Below are 18,765 nucleotides of genomic sequence, written 5' to 3'. Positions count from 1 at the left end.
AATTTGATTATTGTAATCGGAGATGATTTATTGATTATGAATTGATGTGATTATAGCCGGGCCATTCCGAGATAAGATTTGGACTAAGTACATGAAAGCATAAAAGTTCGGCCGAAGGTGTAGCGCCCGGGCAAAAGTCTTTGTCCGCCCGAGCGCCCATGCTTGAGGGAAGAAAGCCGAACATATCGTGCCCGGGCGGAACTTTATGTCCGCCCGAGCGCGATTGTTTAATAGGCGAGGACCGAGAGTTCCGCGCCCGGGCGGAACTTTATGTCCGCCCGAGCGCGAGATGTGCAATGAGAAAAATTAGCCACTTGGCTTGGGCATGCACGGGAGATATATATATATATATATATATATATATATATATATATATATATATATATATATATATATATGTATGTATATCTACAATTCATTCTTTCAAATTGAAAGAAGAATCAGAGAAAGGAACCGAGAAAGGATTTCAGAATCCCTTACGCCTTTTTACTGCAATCCGTCCGTTCGAGTTTAAATCCGACTTCAGTACTGTGTTCCTATCGACGTAGGCTACAACTGGACGTAAGTTTTGTTACGTTTAGACATGATATGAAATTATGATATTGTCAGAATTGAATAGGATTCGTATATGATGTTCTGGTCATGTTAGACATCATAGAATCGAAGTCAGATTGAGAAACGGACTGATTATGTAATTGTTATGATTTTTGGAATCGATTTGTCTGAGAATTCATATCAGATATGTGTTGTTATTGAGATTATGACTGGTATCGATACTGATTAGGAAGTCTGGTATTATATCTGTGATGTTCTGATTGACGGGGTTATCGAGACTGTATTGTTATACCGTCGAAACATCAAGGGATTGATATTGATCAGATTCGGTAGTGATTTTGATTATATTGTGATATTGTCGATATGAATTGGATTGTGTCCAGTGTTTTTATAACCGGACCGTTAATCGAACCGGTCAAGCCTTAAAAAAAGGTTCAACCGGTTCAACCGGTTCGACCGGACGGTCGAACCGGATCAATAAAATTAATATTTTATTTATTTTATATAATAAATAAAATAATAAAATATTGATTATTTATGTTTTTATAGTTTTTATTTAATTTTTAAGATGAAAATTACAACAAATATCAAAATAAAAATCATTTTTCAAATTCAAAAATCCAAATTACACATAACATGTAACCAAATAGGGATGACCAAATTTAAGTGCCCAAGTAAACATCAAGATTAATTATAAAAAAAGTAGCAAACATCAAAAACCGTCGCTATTTAGCGACGGTTTTAAACAAACCGTCGCTAAATGGCGACGGTTATTCTTTAACCGTCGCTATATAGCGACGGTTTTTGAAATAACCGTCGCCGATCTCTGGGCAATTTTTTAATAATTTCACAGACCCGGCCGGTTCCTTAAGACCGGCCGGTTTCCGGTTTTTCCGGTTGAACCGGGTTTTAACCGGTTTTTTCCGGTTAAACCTGTTTTCCGGGTTTTTATTTATGTCCGGACCGGTCTGGAGGCCGGTTCACGGTTGAACCGGTTCAACCGGCCGGTCCGGTCCGGTTTTGAAAACATTGATTGTGTCTTGATTCGACATTGATCAGATTATGTGTTTTGATTTGAATTGATCAGAACAGGTTCTGAATTGAGTTGTTATTGATATTATATCTGTTCGGTATTGTTATTACCAGATTGGGAATGAACCGAGATAGAGTCGGGACTTCTTCTTCTTCTGAGCGAGAAGATAAAGGTATAAATTAATGTTGAGTTGGGATTGCACAACTCGAGTGAGGTTTGACTCGAGTTTCCCTAAATCACATACTTTACCTATTGCATTGATATTTGCATTGAGTTGATTGATATACTTGTTCTCTTGAATTATAGATGACAGGTGTTAGACGAGTAATCTTGTGACAGAAGTTCCTGATCGTGGTGGAATCGCCACGGGAACATTGCACGATGTCTCAAGATAATGATACTAGCGATAGAATTACAGTCCATGACGGATAGGTCAGGACACCGGATGTTTGGTTATATCGAGTAAATAGAATTGGAATATCTCTATTACGGAAATCGATATAGGAACACCAAAATTGGTTATATCGGAATTCGATATAGGAACACCATATTTGGTTATATCGAGTAATAGGAACAGAGTTCCTTCTATTACGGAATTCGATATAGGAATACCACATTTGGAAACCGGGATCCCTAGGCTAGGATTGAATCTAGTCTAAAACGTAGAGTCACGAGTTTGAGTGACAGTTATATCGATTGATATTGATGAATGTTGAATTATGTTCCTGATATTGGTACATGCTTAGAATATGATTTATTCTTGATATTGAATTATGTTCCGGATCAGGGTACATGTTTAGAATATGACTTATTATTGTTATGGATTTATATCATGATTTTGATATATGAGATGATTTTTTATATATGCTTTTATATTGTTTATATGATGGCATGTATACATGATTTATACTGGGATATTTATATCTCACCGGAGTTATCCGGCTGTTGTCTTGTTTGTATGTGTGCATGGCAACAGGCGGGCTAGGATCAGAGTCAAGAAGAGAACGAGGCTGGACTAGATAGCGTGGAGATCCGGGCTTTGAAGCAACTTAGGATTCAGCACTGACTTGTAGTTGAACCTAGTTGGATTATTGTAGATCATACAATAATTGTATGTTATGTTCAATATGTAATTTGAATTTAATTACATTACGTTTCCGCTTTGCATTTTTAAAAAAAAAATTAGACCCAGTTTATTATACTATTTATTCCTAAAGACGATTAAGGAATGAATTAGCATCCGGGTCCCCACATAAACTCTATTGTGATAAGGTGGGTTTATTTTTTTTAACCTACCTTATCCTTCGTTTGGTACGCGTGATTATTTAACCAAGTCAATACCTTCTATGAATGATTATGTTATATTAGGTGGGTTAAAATAATACCTCCTCACCCCCTAGGATTATTTATCCAACTCTTAATCCTTCATATTTTTCCAATTTTACCCTTCTTCTATATCCAAACTCAACACCACTTCCCGCCACGACCGCTGCCACTGGCCACCGACCGCCGCCGCCGTCGGCCGATCGCCGCCTCCGACCGACCACCGCCGTCGACTGCCGGTCGATCACTGCCAGCAACTGCCGAGAACCAGCCGACGCCGGACCACCGACCGATAACTTCCGGCCGGCCGGCAGCCGTCGACGCTGCTGGCCGCACCGACGTTGCCGGAACGTCGTCGCCGCCGCCGTCGGAGTGGAAGAAAAAAAAAAGAAAGGGCACTTTTGTCCTTTCATCAAAAAATTCAAAATTATCCTACACTTAAAAATCATACCAAATATAACACCATATATTACATTACTACTACAATCATTTTCTTTATCATTTACTTACTAATTATTAGTTTATTTTATCCTCCAAACCAAACGCAGCCAAAATATATTAAAATTTTTCCATTGATTATATCAATCAGTTTAATTAAAAACTGCATAAATAAATTAAAATACAAATGATTACAATATTCAGTATCACTCATGAGGTAAATCATTCAAAAAATAAATTTTGCTATTTTAAATAATTTCTTGCTCAAATTACTTATTAAAAAATAAATACAATATTTAATTAGTTTATTTAATTTTTCTAAAAATAAAATTGGTTGATTGTTAAAAGTTATCACTACAACAGGGTTTTCTAATGAACACTAAATTGTCATTTAATAATCGTAATTTTTTTTTATCTCAAATACATATTATTTCGAAATTATCTCAATTTGAAAAAAATTAATGCATTATAGTTTTCTTCCAAAATCATATGTATATTGCATATCTTAAATTGCCTTCTTAAAATTTCAAATAAAAAAGCAAAAGAAAATTCTTACTCTCAATAAACATGTATATTACCCGCAATAATCAGAAATGTTTTACACATAATGCATGCAATTCGAGATTTTCATAATTTAAATGAGTCAATGTATTTTATAATTCTGTCAAAAGCATCCAATGTATAATTTTGTCCTTTGGGATGTTTTATTTGAATTTTAAATTATAAAATAACGCAATATTGCATATTATATTAGAAACTAATTTTATTGTATTTACCTTACTAAATTTATCTACTCCAAAATTAAATTCTAAAATGACTCATCTTTTCAGCCCCATATATGAGTTGAATATTTTCAAGATGTAATGTTCGTTTAAATTTAGACTTATTCGTTGTTATGAACTACCTATATATGGAAACAACGAGAGACATTAAGTTTGAAATATATCTTTCAGATCGAGAAGTAAAAAATATTATTCTTCTATTTGAACAAAATTTTAATTATTACGTATTACTAATGTGATAATTTTCTTTGTCACGGATACATGATAGTATAAAATATCTCGCATTGTTTTGGAATACACATAGTAAATGTCAATGAATTAACTTTTCTGATTTATACATAATTTACTTATGATCACATGTTTCATTTTTCTTTCAAAATAATAGGTTGTTGTGTATATTATGAAAAGATTTAGTAAATAAAATCACAACTCATTTGGATAAAGATATTGATGAAACAATTATTGTTATCATTTAAATGTGTCAAACACGTGCCATTTCACAAAATTGTTTGTGAATATAGATTTAGACGAAATTACTGAATTTTTAAAAAAAAAGTATTTCTCATTAATTTTATTGAATGTGATTTTAAAATATATTTTTATCACATGTTAAAAAATAATGATATATAGCTTCTCGAAATTAAAGATTTAAATATGTATTAAGGTTGTAGCCAACATCGATATACTAAACACGATAAACATCATATCATTACCTTAAGCTAACACAGTCTAAAATTTTGATATATGATAGTGATTATTAGTCCAAAAAATTAATCGACATGAGTTGTATTTAATTTTTATTTTTAAAATTAGCGAAAAAATAGTTTTAATTTTTATTTTTTTATAATTATATTAATTATTTAATTTAAATATCTATTCAATTTTCACTAATCTTTAATAATATCATCATGTGTATTGCATGAGTTAAATACTAGTATATATAAAGCAGAGTTGTCTGCTAGATTTAGTAACTTTCCGCCTAAATGACATTATAAAAAAGGAAATAAACAAAGTAAGATATATTATAATAAATGTCTAAATATATTTAATTCATTATTAAAAATGTATATTAATGTTTGCATGTATAACTTTTTGAAAATTGAATCTCTTCTTGGAATTAAAAACAAAATTAAATTACATTTCAAATTTCAAATCTAAAAATTAAATTCCATTATGGGAATTATAAACCAAATTCAAATTGTTATTCAAAATTTAAATATGAATTCTGAAAATTTGAAACATGTCTCAAAAATTGTGTTCTGTTGAAATCATTCAATAATTTAAAATTAATGACACGTATATATAGATGTAAGGCTATTATGATTAAAAAAAATTATCTGTATTTTAGATAAACTAATTTTAAATTTGATTTTTTTTAGATTTAATATATTTATTTCAATAGTAGTATAAAATCATTTTTCTCTTCAATATGTCAATTTTAATCTTATACCAACGATTCCCGAATTAATATAGATAATTAAAAATAATTGTATGTCAATTTAATATAAACTACCACTTTTATTGTATTTTTATTCATGCAAAATAATAAAAACAAGAAAAATTGTTAATTAACATATTTAGAATTAAAATATATGTATGAAATTTGACATACTTCAAGACCAAAATTGATTATGAAATTGTATAATAGTCTATTATTAACAATACATGTTAAATATTTTTTACTTGAATATATTTATCTTGTGAGTTATAATTCTAAAAGAAACATTTATAATTATATTTTACTTGAATATATTTATCTTGTGAGTTATAATTATAAATGTTTCTTTTAGAATTAGTTCCATTTATTTTAATTATTTTTTGTTGTAAATATTGAAACATAAAATATGGATTTGAGAGCCAGAGTATCTCAATAATTTAGTTTCCATGGTTCATTTAAGATGATGATTCTAACATCAATATCTCTCTTAAGTGATATTACAAATGGTATGATTTTTTTAATTAAATAAAGTACTTTATCTCCAATATAGATCATTCTCCTGAATTATGCAATGACTCTAGATTGATCGTGACAAGGTTCAGAAACCATGTTTTGGAAGGAAGAATTCTTACTGGAAGTAATGCAGGTCATAAAGTGCTCATTCCAAGAATATCATTGACGCCTTCTGGTTTAAGGCTTATTTTTAAATTTCAACAAAGATAGTATCCTTTGATTGTATCATATGTAATGACAATAAAAAAAAAGTCAGGGGCAATCATTGTCTCGTGTCGGAATTTTTTTGAAGGACCTTGTTTTTATTCATGGTCAGTTGTATGTTGCTGTATCCAAAGTTACGAATCCTAAGGATCTAAAAAATTTCAATATCTGATAGTGATAGCAACCCGAAAAATTCAACAACAAATCTTGTATTTAAGGAAATTTTTCAAAATTTTTAATTTGTTTTTGTTTTCTAATTATATGATCTATAATCCATTTAATTTATTTGTATTTCAATTTAAATTATTTATTGAAATTAAAATCACATTAAACGTTTGTATCATATTTATCATTTTATTTTGTTACAGTTATTGTTTTTTACATAGTACATAAATTTATATGCGAGTACAATATTATTGATAAATACATTATGTCATTCATTGTCTAATCCAAGTGTGATATTAATTTTCAATCGAAATATAAAAAAGACTCTTTTATTCAGTGTTTCATTGTTAAGATCTATATTATGAAAGTCATGTTATAGAGAAAGTAATAAATTATCATACATACTACTTTAATAAACAAGTTTTTTTAAGCTTTTGAAGGCTTTATTTTTGTGGGGAACAATGTATTCGGTAATTGATTCTTGTTTCAGCTAGCATAAGGTAATCTTTTCTTTAAAACTTTGGTTTTAATAATAAAACTAGTATTTAATCCGTGCGATGCACGGGATGATATTATTAAACATTAGTAAAAATGAATAGATATTTAAATTGAAGAAAATAATATAATTATAAAAAATAAAAATAAAAACTATTTTTTCGCTAATTTTAAAAAACTTTCTTAAATACAACGCATGTCGGTTAAATTTTTTGGCTAATAATCACTATCATATATCAAAATTTTAGATTGTGTTAGCCTAAGACAACCACCAACCTTAATATGTATTTAATTCTTTAATTTTCGAGAAGCTATATATTATTATTTTTTAACATGTGAAAAAAATATTTTTAAATTACATTCAATAAAATTAATGAGAAATACTTTTTTAAAAATTCAGTAATTTCGTCTAAATCCACATTCACAAACAATTTTGTGAAATGGAACGTGTTTGACATATTTGAATGAAAACAATAATTGTTTCATCAATATCTTTATCCAAACGAGTTGTTATTTTATATACAAAATCTCTTTATAATATACGCAACAACCTATTATTCCGAAAGAAAAATGAAACATGTGATCATAAGTAAATTATGTATAAATCCGAAAAGTTATTGTATTAAAATTTACTATGTGCATTCTAAAACAATGTCAATAAATTTTATAAGGTATCTTTTAATAAGATGCGTATTTTTTTTAGAATTGTTTAATGCATTTTCATTATGGAACATTTTATACTATCATGTATCCATGAACTTTGTAATATAGAAGAAAATTATCACATTAGTAATACGTAATAATTAAATTTTTTACAAATAGAAGAATAATATTTTTTACTTCTCGATCATGAAATAAAGATTTCAGACTTAATGTCTCGTTGTTTTCATATGTAGGTAGTTAGTTAATAACAACGAACAAATCTAAATTTAAACATTATATCTTGGAAGGACTCAACTCATATATGATGCTGAAAAAGATGAGTTATTTCAGAATTCAATTTAGAGTAGATAAATTTAGTAAGATAAATAGAATAAAATTGGTTTCTAATATAATATACAATATTGCATTATTTATAATTTAAAATTCAAATAAGGCATCCCAATGAACAAAAATTATATATTGGATTCTTTTGACAGAATTATACCATACATTAGCTCTTTCAAATTATGGAAATATCGAATTGCATGCATTGTGTGTCAAACATTTCTGATTATTGAGGGTAATATATATGTTTATTGAGAGTAATTTAATATCCATTTGAAACTCTTTTGAATCTATCACTTTTAATTTTCTTGTGCTCTCTTATTTGAATTTTAAATAAGACAATTCAAGATATACAATATACATATGATTTTGGAAGAAAATTACAATGCATTAATTCTTTCAAATTAAGGTAATTTCGAAATAATATGCATTTGAGATAAAAAATTTATGATTATTAAATGATAATTTAATATCCATAGGAAAATCTTGTTATAGTGATAACTTTTAACACTCAATCAATTTTATTTTTAGAAAAATTAAATAAACTAATTAAATATTTTATTTCTTTTTTAGTAAGTAATTTGAGTATGAAATTACTGAAAATAGCAAAATATATTTTTGAATAATTACTTCATGAGTGATACTGAACATTACAATCATTTGTATTTTAAATTTATTTATACAGTTCTTAATTAAATTTATTGATATAAACAATGCAAAAATTTAATGTAGTTAAGTTTTCAATAGAGCTTAGTTTCAATTTGAATAAAAAAAATAAAAAACATATAATACATAAATTATATTTGAATTCATATAAAAATTAATTAAATTAAAAATTGAATTAAATGAATTGATATAATCAATGCAAACAATAATTGAAGTGATCATTTATTGCAGTACACATATTTCAATCATCATGATATATCCTTTTTTTTTATAAATGATATTTTGGCGGGAACTTTCCAATTTTGGCAACAACTCTGCTTTTATATATATATAGATAAAAGAGATAAAAAAGATTTCAAATTCTTCGCAATCTGCCACCGTTGTTCATCTGAGGTTATTTATTTAGTATTAATTATTATATTTTATTTAATATATTTTAATTATGACTAAGGTTTTATTATTAAGAAATTTAAATAATAATATTTAAGTTTATAATTTAATAAATATCTAATTATTAAAATAATAAAATAAATATTATACTATTATTGTAAATAATGTCTATAATTTGTAATACAAGTATTTATTGTTTCGTGTTTATCACTTAAGCAAAAGAATAACAGTGATTGAAAAAATCAAATTTTAACATGAAAAAAGCGAAGAACGTGACACATGAAAGTAGTACAGCTTTTGCAGTGTAAGGTTGTGGCTGTGGTGTGTGTAGACTTTTTAGGGAGAAAGAAACAAAATAATTTAACTAGTAAACATTTAAATTCGAAATCATAGTAATTTTGGTGCTTTTAACCATTGGAAACTGACTCTACATAAATTTTAAAATTTTAAATTGATATTATATTTTAGCGAGTTTACATAGGCTTAGTTTGGAAATTGGGAAAGAAAAGAAAAGAATGGAAGAGAAAAAAAATAGTTTTCACTTTTCATTCCATTTCCTCCAAAATCTGGATGGAATTTTATCTTACAAATTTTTCTTTCTTTTCCCACCGTTAAAATCTGCCAAACGACCCATTCTTTTGAATTTCCTTTCCTTTCTCTTCTTTTCCATCCAAATTCAAGTCCCAAACAAAGATGTTGGATGTAATAATTATCCCTGCTGTTTGATAGAGTGATCGAAACGTGGTGTTTGAACTGCTGTGCGGCTTAAAAGATTTGAGTTGAACCATTATCATCAATTATAACTTTTTGTAAAACGACAAGCGTTTAGTGCTATAAAAATTTGAGTTGCTTTTAATCATGGTTATACAAAAACATTTAAAATATATATATATTTAAAAATTAATTTAATGACAGAAATTTAAAAGTTCCAACCCCACCTGTGTGTGTATATATATATATCCACCGATGACATATATTGCGTAAAGATCAATGGCCAACTTTCTCTCTTCCATCGTTTTCCTCTTCATCTTCTTGACCTTGGGCAATGCCACGTACTCCGGCCTCATTTTAACAGTCGTAAACAACTGTCCCTTCACTATTTGGCCCGCCATCCAGCCCAACGCCGGCCACCCCGTTCTTGAGCGCGGTGGTTTCGCCCTCAACAGCCTCACCCACCGCTCTTTCCCAGCTCCCACCGCCCACTGGTCCGGCCGTATCTGGGCCCGCACCCAGTGCACCCACGCGAACGGACACTTCTCCTGTGAAACAGGTGATTGCGGTGGCCGCTTAGAATGTCAAGGATCCGGCGGCGCCGCCCCCGCGTCCCTGGCTCAATTCTCTCTCCACCACGGCCACACTGACCTCTCCTCCTACGCTGTCAGCCTCGTGGATGGCTTCAACCTACCCATGACCGTGACTCCGCACGAAGGTAAGGGACAATGCCCCGTGGTGGGCTGTCGGTCTGACTTGCTCGCAACCTGTCCTCATGGACTGCAGTTAAGAGCTTCGCATGGGAAAGTTGTGGGGTGTAAGAGCGGCTGCGCGGCCTTCGGGACAGATGAGCTTTGTTGCCGCCATCATTACAACAGCCCACAGACATGCCGTGCGTCGAGTTACTCGGAGTTCTTCAAGCATGCTTGCCCAGCTACATTCACGTACGCGCATGACAGTCCGTCTCTGATGCATGAGTGCTCCGCTCCACGCGAACTCAAAGTCATTTTCTGCCATTAATAATACGATGGAACAAAACTAGAATGGTGTGGTGTGTTGTAGTGAAAGATGTTTCCTTTTCCATGAATTAATCAGTCAAGTATGGTTGTCTGTATTTGCTCTTTGGTGTAATAAGATCAAGGAGTATAATATTTTATGTTTTGTTTAATAAACTGATCACTAGCAGAATCGAAATAAATTTCTGTCAAGCTTAAATTTTTTCTTATGAAAATTTATTTACATAATTTTAGTGTAATAAAAAAACAAAAATAAATTTTCGAATTATTCTTGGTTCAAGTGCTCTGCTGTAACCTATCCGGACCAAAACACCAGAAAATGTTCTCTTGATGCACATTGGTTATTTCCTTTTATTCCTTTTGTTAATTTGTTTGGATAGTGTTTCACGGGAAAAGAGTCATTTAATTCTTTGAAATCTTTACGCTATATTTCTTTTAAAAAATAACATTTGTCTACAAAAACATGTAATGTAATACGCTGTATTATGCTATTTAAAAAAAACAGTATCATTTTTTAAATATACATGAATGTAAGATCATTTTTCAAAATTTCCCAGAAAAGTATTAATGCTTTTTATAAATTTAACTTGTTAAATTTGTTTGTTATACAACAATTTGAATTTTTTTGTTTTAGTCTTTTTTTAATTGAAACCATTAAATTTATCGAATATGATTTATTTTGTAATAATTCTCTTGTACGGGATACATGTGACGATAATAAACTCATATTACTCACGTTAAATTCATCTTTCATAAAATAAAGTAAAATGACATTCAATACTTCAAGACAAAAATTTTTGTGAGACAGTTTCACGGATCGTATTTTGTGAGACTAGGGCTAACAATGGGACGGGAGCGGTTTTGCCATCTTTATTCCCGTCCCAGAATTCCATCTCTATGTGAGACATATATCTTATTTTGGTTATCAATGAAAATATTACTTTTTATGTTAAGAATATTATTTTTTATTGTGAATATCGGTAGAATTGACAAATCTCACATATAAAGATTCATAAAACGTCTCAAAATAGACCTGCTGATATTTCAAAATAGATTGAAAGATTTGTTATTTCATTTTATTTCCGTTTATATATATATTTTAAATATATTTAATATAAATTTATTTTTTTCACATAATGGCAAGAGTGGATCATTATTAAATAAACAATATCTGTAAGATATAGTAGATACTAGATACAGATAAAAAATGACCAAAACAAAAGAAAGTCTAAAATAGTAATGTTTACTGGTAAGATATTGTTTGAACTTTACGGTATTTTATTATCAGGAGAAGCAATATTAAATAAGTAATACTTGTTATTTCGCGAAAAAATATATATATAAACTAAATAAATTAATTTTTGGGAGACGAGTAACAATATTTTATTACCTTTTTTTTTACCTTTTCCTGAACTTGTAAACCTATCAATACTGTCAGTCATAATGCACGCCACTGCCAAAAGCATGAAAGACCGAAAAAAGCAAGATGGACGACTCACGACTCTTGCTCCTCTTTGGATTTCGAGAGATTCTCATAATATTTTATAATGGATTTGTTTATTATATAAGAATTAAAAATTTTAAATAAAAATAACAATGTCCAAAGGCAGACAAATGCATTGGAGCGTGTGTCCAACGGCAAGATTTTTGGTATGTTTTCTGTATTATTATTGATGGAACAATTTTCTAAGCTGTACCTTTCTCTCGCGGATGAGTTCCGAAGAGATTATTTTAGCATAAATTAAATAAATTATTATAATTGAATTGCAAATGAATCGTATCTGCCACATATTATGCTTGAGAGATTAAAATATGTCAATTAAATAAAAAAGATATTAGCATTAATTTCGAAATTATAATGGCTGCATATTTGATAAATCAACTAAAAATAATTAAGTTAGGTCTCACTGCAAAAGGATCAATATGCACCCAACTCATATAAACCGCGAAAATAATTTTCGAATTATACAAAGAATACTTTTTTCCGCCCAAAAAAAAAAAATACTAGCATCATTGACCCACAGTCGCAAAATGTGTGAATATGTAAAACCATGATCAATATATTCTTGATTAATTTAAGGCCATGGTATCTAGTCAGCAATAAATAATCTTGCTTCACATAGACTTTCATGGAAATTTTTGGCAAGCATTTATGCAAGCTACTGATGGAACAAAATAACATATCAATGTTATTTAGCCTCCGAGTTTCTCAAGCGCAACATTTTAAGTTTCCGGGGATAAATAACACAGACTCACCAATTCAAGACAGATAAAAATAACTTTCATAATCGACCAGATTAGTTTTATGGACACAAACTTCCTGGACAAGACCACCGAGGGCGAATGGGGAGACGATCAACACTTGCTTGAAGCCGTCCTGCATTTAAATCCATTGATTTATAATGAGAAGAAGAGTTGCTACTGCAGGGCAAAATATAAATTTTAACAGATTAAAGAAAATAAATTTGGAATTTCAAATTCCATTGTTGAAGTTGGTAAGAGTTGAGAAACAGCATTTAAGAATCCATTGGTGGTTCAAAAAAAAAAAGAATTTGAAGGCAAAATTGAAAAAACGAAATTTTTTAATCCCTAATCTAAACCACTTAAAATCCACCAATTTTATTGGGATGAATTTGAACTAGTTTAAAAAATTCTTTCAAATCCTGATCGTATTATCAAATTCCATTTTTCTAAATAGAGACAAATAATATTTAAAATCCCAAATCTTCTCAAATACATGAATATACACAGCAGTGAAATTTAGTCCATGTTATTGATTATAATATAATAAGTACAGCCATTGCAATGTCAAAATTTATTGAACTCCTCCCACTACGTCTGTTGCCACTTAAATATGTTATACTATTAAATTTTAAAACTTAAAATAATACCTCAAAAAGGTTCGAGGAATCTTATCAGAGTCCTCTTGCACATTTCCATCGGTCAACAAATTATTTCCAGAAGCCAGAGAATCTGCAATCTCCTTGAGACCCTGCAAGTATACAGGAATACGTGAAACGGAAGAGCTTAAATTTATACTAAAGATACGAATAGATTGACTTGAGTAATTGAAATTATACAAAAATTATCAAGATGTGGACCTTGCATCTTAAATAGAAACAACTATTTTTTTAAAAAAATGAAAATTTCACCCAGAAATATAGTTGAGGCGCCCAGACATAAATTTGGGCAGTCTCTAATCATGTGTTAGATTTGAATCAACTTAATCCTTTAAATTGTCTCCCTTTCCCCTTTTTCCTTTGAACATAAGCAGATGCAAATGTTCACTTCGACACAATATTCAAAAGCAGAAACATGAATATACATATTAACAATTTTCATGGGGTTCACATTTCATTGCAAACGGAAGTGAATTATTTGTTTGTTAATTTTCTCTACATTGCCTTTCTGTTTTTCAAAGTGGCAACAGAAAATAGATGAGGTACCATTAGACTTGGGGCTGAGTTTCCAGAAATTTTAAACTGATCCTGTAAAAAAATAACGAAAAGATGATTAACCAGTAGTATGTAACGAGCAACGACAATAAACATACATTACCAAAAGAAAATGAAATTTCCTAAAATAATAAGTTTAGCCCATTTTAATCGGGGTATACAATCTGAATTAGACAGCATACAATCAACTGCATAGGAGATAAGAGAAGTACTAAATCCGAACCTGAAGCAAATCAGGTATTTTCATCTTTCTTCCATTGACAATGCTACACAGGTACATAACCCCAGCATTTGCAAGGTCCTATGATATATTCAAGGATGCACAATCAAACACTCATCACAATTGCTAGGGTCTTGAGAAATTAATTTTGTACTTTGAAAGTTTTTGTACAATAAAAAATTTGAACTTTTGAAGAGGTTATGAAGTAATGGAAGCTTATTCATATGATATAAATGAAATGTAAAAGTTAATTCACCTGTTTGCCTTCCAACGAGAGTAACTTGCCATCCTGCAATTTAGAATTTACTATGAGAAAAAGGATAGACAAGGAAATTGTAAGATATGTTTATTATCCAGAAAACCAAAAATGATGTTTGCAATATGCAGTCAAAGTTATTCACAATTACGAGACTAACTTAAAAGCGAAGAACGTCCAATAAGTCAAACACACATCTAAAGCATCCTACCAAAAATTAAGGTCCCAAGTTGTTCCAAAAAATTCATACTGAGGTCTCAAGAATTCACAAACAAAGGTTATACCAGCAGCCAATTTAAACTTGCAACCCCGTGATAATCTAAAGTAGGATGAATTCAAATAGGACATGTTGCAACTGTTTGGCAATTTAGGTTCTTGCTGTGGGCACAATTTAAACTCTAATAATGAAACTAAAACAAGTCAAAGGAAGATTCAAAGAAGCATCCTTAACCAAACTTTTTCTGCATCAGGTTCTACTCAATACTTCAAATAAAAAATGTAGGCTATCGTCCCTTTTACCTTATATATAGATTAGTCCCAAACTAGAAAAAGAAAAAGAAAAACAGAACCTACCCTCTCCTACATAGCACCCTTTTGTGCCTTACTTCTTTGCAAAGAAAGAACCGAGTAAAGAAAAACAACTGCTGAAGACAACAACAAGCGAAGAGGTCAACAATGGCTATGAGGTGGTAATGTAGAAAATAATGATGGGCTATGGCAGATAGGTGGTTGAGATACCAAGCAGCAACTTTGCGTAAAGAAATCAGGTGATTGAAAAAAAAAGTTGAAACGGTGACTAGGACAAGGGCAGAAAAGAAACTCAACGAAGTGGTTGCTCATGTCATAAGAAATTCACAAGAATGCAGAAAAAAACATTAAAACAATCAATTAAGGATCCTTTAGTAGTTTAAAAATTTATCTTTTATACCTTAATATAATATTTGTGATATTTGCATTACTTGAATCTTTAATTAAATAATATCAGAAATGCGTATTATTAATTGTTATTGTATTTCCGTATACCAATTTCGTAGACTGACATATAGATTGTTCTAATAAAAAGCAGTGCATTACTACATGGAATTCAAGGAAAGGGCATAAGCCAGCTCCTCAGAGGAGTAATTTGCTCGAGTCATTTTCAGAAACATTCACAACTTCCAAAATCTCTCATTTATGTTGCTTCTTATAAAAATTTAGCATTTTTCAAGAGCATAGGTTTCCCGATGAACTACCATACCAAATACAGAACCTCCATCTTATGACTTCTTACCAAACGATTTAACATAAGAAGATTAAACTATCAGAAAAGAAAATGCATACCATATAAAATAATTAAGAATTTTATATGATATAACCTACCAAACCAGAAACCATCCTCTGCAATTCATCCAAATCAAACCCAATTTGAGAAACATCTCCACGTACATCATTAACCTGTTTCACATGTTATTTATAAAAAACAATTATTCTGAATGATTTTCAAATCAAAACATATTTCTTAGGCTTGCTATTCCAACATGCTGATAACTCAGGTTGTGCCAAAATGAGATAAGAGCAAATTATACCTTCAGAGGTAAACTACACCCGCATCAAATGACAAATATATCATGTCACACATTTTAGGGATATAACTTCGAGGTTGACACAACAAAGCTAAAATTATTGCACTTAAAATATACCTCATTCCTAATTAATTTGGATATCTCTACTTGCTCATCCAGTTTCCCATCCAAGTTCTCGATTCTCTGTGTCAAGTGTCTTTTGGCCGCCTGATCAGAGATCAAAAACGAAAAATCATGATATAAGGAAATTCCCTTTGTTAAGAAGTTCCCATCATCCGTATAAAATCAAATTTTTAAGAGAGTTCCGTCGTTCCCATCGTTCGTATAAAATCATATTATTAAGGAAGTTTCGTCGTTGACATTGATTAGAAAAAACTAAAATTCCTTTTGGGAGCGGAGCAGTCTTTAAAACGAAATCACTAAACAATTTTTGAAATCGACTTTTATCAGAATAAAGTATAGTAACCCAATCCGATAGCATGCAGCGTTGTTTTCTAGCACATTTACAGGAAAAAAAATTAACTTCTGTTATATAAAAACTATGTATTGCAGTTCAGGTTTCAAAATAAAATAAACAGCTCAACCAATCAAGAAATATAGATACTTACTGCAAGGGCCTCCGTCACATGATCTAAGTGTTTTGTCAAGTTGGAAACAGCATTTGCCATACTTTGTTTGGTTACATACATCAAGTCTGAGAATGAAAGACCCTACCAAAAGAAGAATCAGCAGGGGGGGTACACCAATCGGATAAAAGCAGCAGAAAATAAGAATATTTAAGAATTCTCCAATTCAACAAAATGAGTATAATGAAAAGCGGTACTACCTTCCACCACATATATCCGTAACCCACAGCTCCCAAAGCAGCTGCTGGCACTATTAGAGCTGTTAAGTTACCTGTGAAAAAGAAAAGGAGAGGGAATCACTTAAACAGCCATAAATCCTTAACTGTCTCGCATAAACAAGAAATACCAACTTTGTCCAGAACTTCCATTAAGAACAGTAATCTGCCTAGACGAGGCCAGTTGCCGAACCTCCATGGCTAGCCTACGAACCTATAAAACAATTAACCGCGTAACAATTAATACTTCAGCAGTTTAATATAAAAGCAAAAGGTTATCCACCTTTACAGATCCAAAGTTCGATATTTTTGTTCAAAGGTATAAGATTACACCAAAACGAACAAATCTATACCATGCCATGCTAGCGAATTTTTTTTCCAAATAACTAATATACACCAGGCAGAGAGATGTCCCCAAGGCCCAATGGTAGCCATCTCACTAGAAAGCATCAAGAAAAATTCTCACAGAACAATTAAATAGGAGTGGCATCAAAGTAACAATGATAGAATTCTCTTTTTGTTTAATGAAGAAGGAAATCCAAAAGCAATTCGATCAGGACATAAGAGTAGACCAATTGTGTAATCTGACTTTAGTTTAAAACATGAAAAAAGAGTAGAATATCTTTTTGACTAATCCCTAATCAGTTATGGTATACCTGGCTAGCAACTGCATCAGAATCCCCTTCTGATTCCCCTGATTTCTCCAGCCCCTTAACTAGATTCTGCCAAACACAAGCCAAGAGATCTTTGAAAACAACTAAGAGAAAATTTGTCAATTGTAGAGATTACAAGACATGCATAGTGAACATATTGCAGCACAAGGTAGTTTACCATAAAAGACATTTCAAAACGACACACATCTCTGGGAGAAGGCTTACGCATTAAAGTACATAAGAGTTATTGATGCTCAATTTCCAGATGGGACTCCTTTCGTCAACAATTCTAAACCGTTTCAAAAGCTACGTATTGTAACAACTATCTACAAATCCAGTCAAATTTAATACTGCCTAGAAATAAGAGATCAGAAAACTGGTGACATATCTAAATCGGTATCTTTCTAATTCTCCAACAATTATATAAGTAGGTCACAAAAATTATAACGAGATTCACAAATTTTTTCAACTCAACGTAAACGCAATACAACTCCACGACAGAAAATTTACACTCCTGGCTTACACAATCTCAATAAGATAAATGAAGAGATTGATTTCAAATAATTCACACCTGTATACAGCTTAATCCAGAATACAAAAGGAGGTGGAAGATTAAGTACCTGAAGTTCACCCAATATATCTGATAATTTCCCGTTCCTCATCAGTATCGTTCCCGTATAACCTAATTGCACCAAATAAAAGCAAGCAAAACTCTCACAAAAAGTCGGATCAAACTCAAAACATCAAAATTACAATAACGAAACACGCATAAACGAGCAGAATCTAAAGATACCTGCTCCAACGATGAAGAGTATCCTCGACATCCCTATCCCAGCTTGCATAGCCATCGCTGAACGATCCGCAGTAATCGACTTCAAAGAAGATAGTATTTTGCGGGTCAAGAATCGTCGTTGTTAAGGGCTTGATGAACTTTTTGGTAACGTGGCGTGGCGTGGCGTGGCGTGGGAGGGCACTTTCCCTCCCCCGTTTTAGTTTCATGGCATAAATATATGGATTTATTGGGCTAAATCCTTTTGGGTTGAGTTGCATTTGGGCTTAACC

At 31.0% G+C, this 18,765-nt stretch overlaps 2 protein-coding genes across 2 annotated transcripts; one reads left to right on the top strand and one right to left on the bottom strand.

The window, feature by feature from the left end:
• Positions 1-9,965: 9,965 nt before the first annotated feature.
• On the top strand, positions 9,966-10,915 carry LOC140807327 (osmotin-like protein). The gene has a single exon (XM_073164134.1). The coding sequence runs from the start codon at positions 9,980-9,982 to the stop codon at positions 10,718-10,720; it is 741 nt and encodes a 246-aa protein (XP_073020235.1). The 5' UTR covers positions 9,966-9,979; the 3' UTR covers positions 10,721-10,915.
• A 1,837-nt stretch (positions 10,916-12,752) lies between these two features.
• On the bottom strand, positions 12,753-18,683 carry LOC140808372 (uncharacterized). Its single transcript, XM_073165478.1, has 13 exons — positions 18,497-18,683; positions 18,324-18,385; positions 17,707-17,772; positions 17,186-17,264; positions 17,036-17,106; positions 16,818-16,919; positions 16,327-16,416; positions 16,007-16,081; positions 14,648-14,680; positions 14,395-14,472; positions 14,163-14,204; positions 13,608-13,708; positions 12,753-13,093 (listed from the first exon to the last, which is right to left on the bottom strand). The coding sequence occupies exons 1-13, from the start codon at positions 18,549-18,551 to the stop codon at positions 13,072-13,074; spliced, it is 876 nt and encodes a 291-aa protein (XP_073021579.1). The 5' UTR covers positions 18,552-18,683; the 3' UTR covers positions 12,753-13,071.
• Positions 18,684-18,765: the final 82 nt, after the last annotated feature.

Source organism: Primulina eburnea, chromosome 12 (assembly GCF_022965805.1).
Source record: "Primulina eburnea isolate SZY01 chromosome 12, ASM2296580v1, whole genome shotgun sequence".
Lineage (NCBI taxonomy): Eukaryota > Viridiplantae > Streptophyta > Magnoliopsida > Lamiales > Gesneriaceae > Primulina > Primulina eburnea.
The sequence above is the reverse complement of the archived record's forward strand: the minus strand, read 5'-3'. Positions and strand labels throughout refer to the sequence as shown.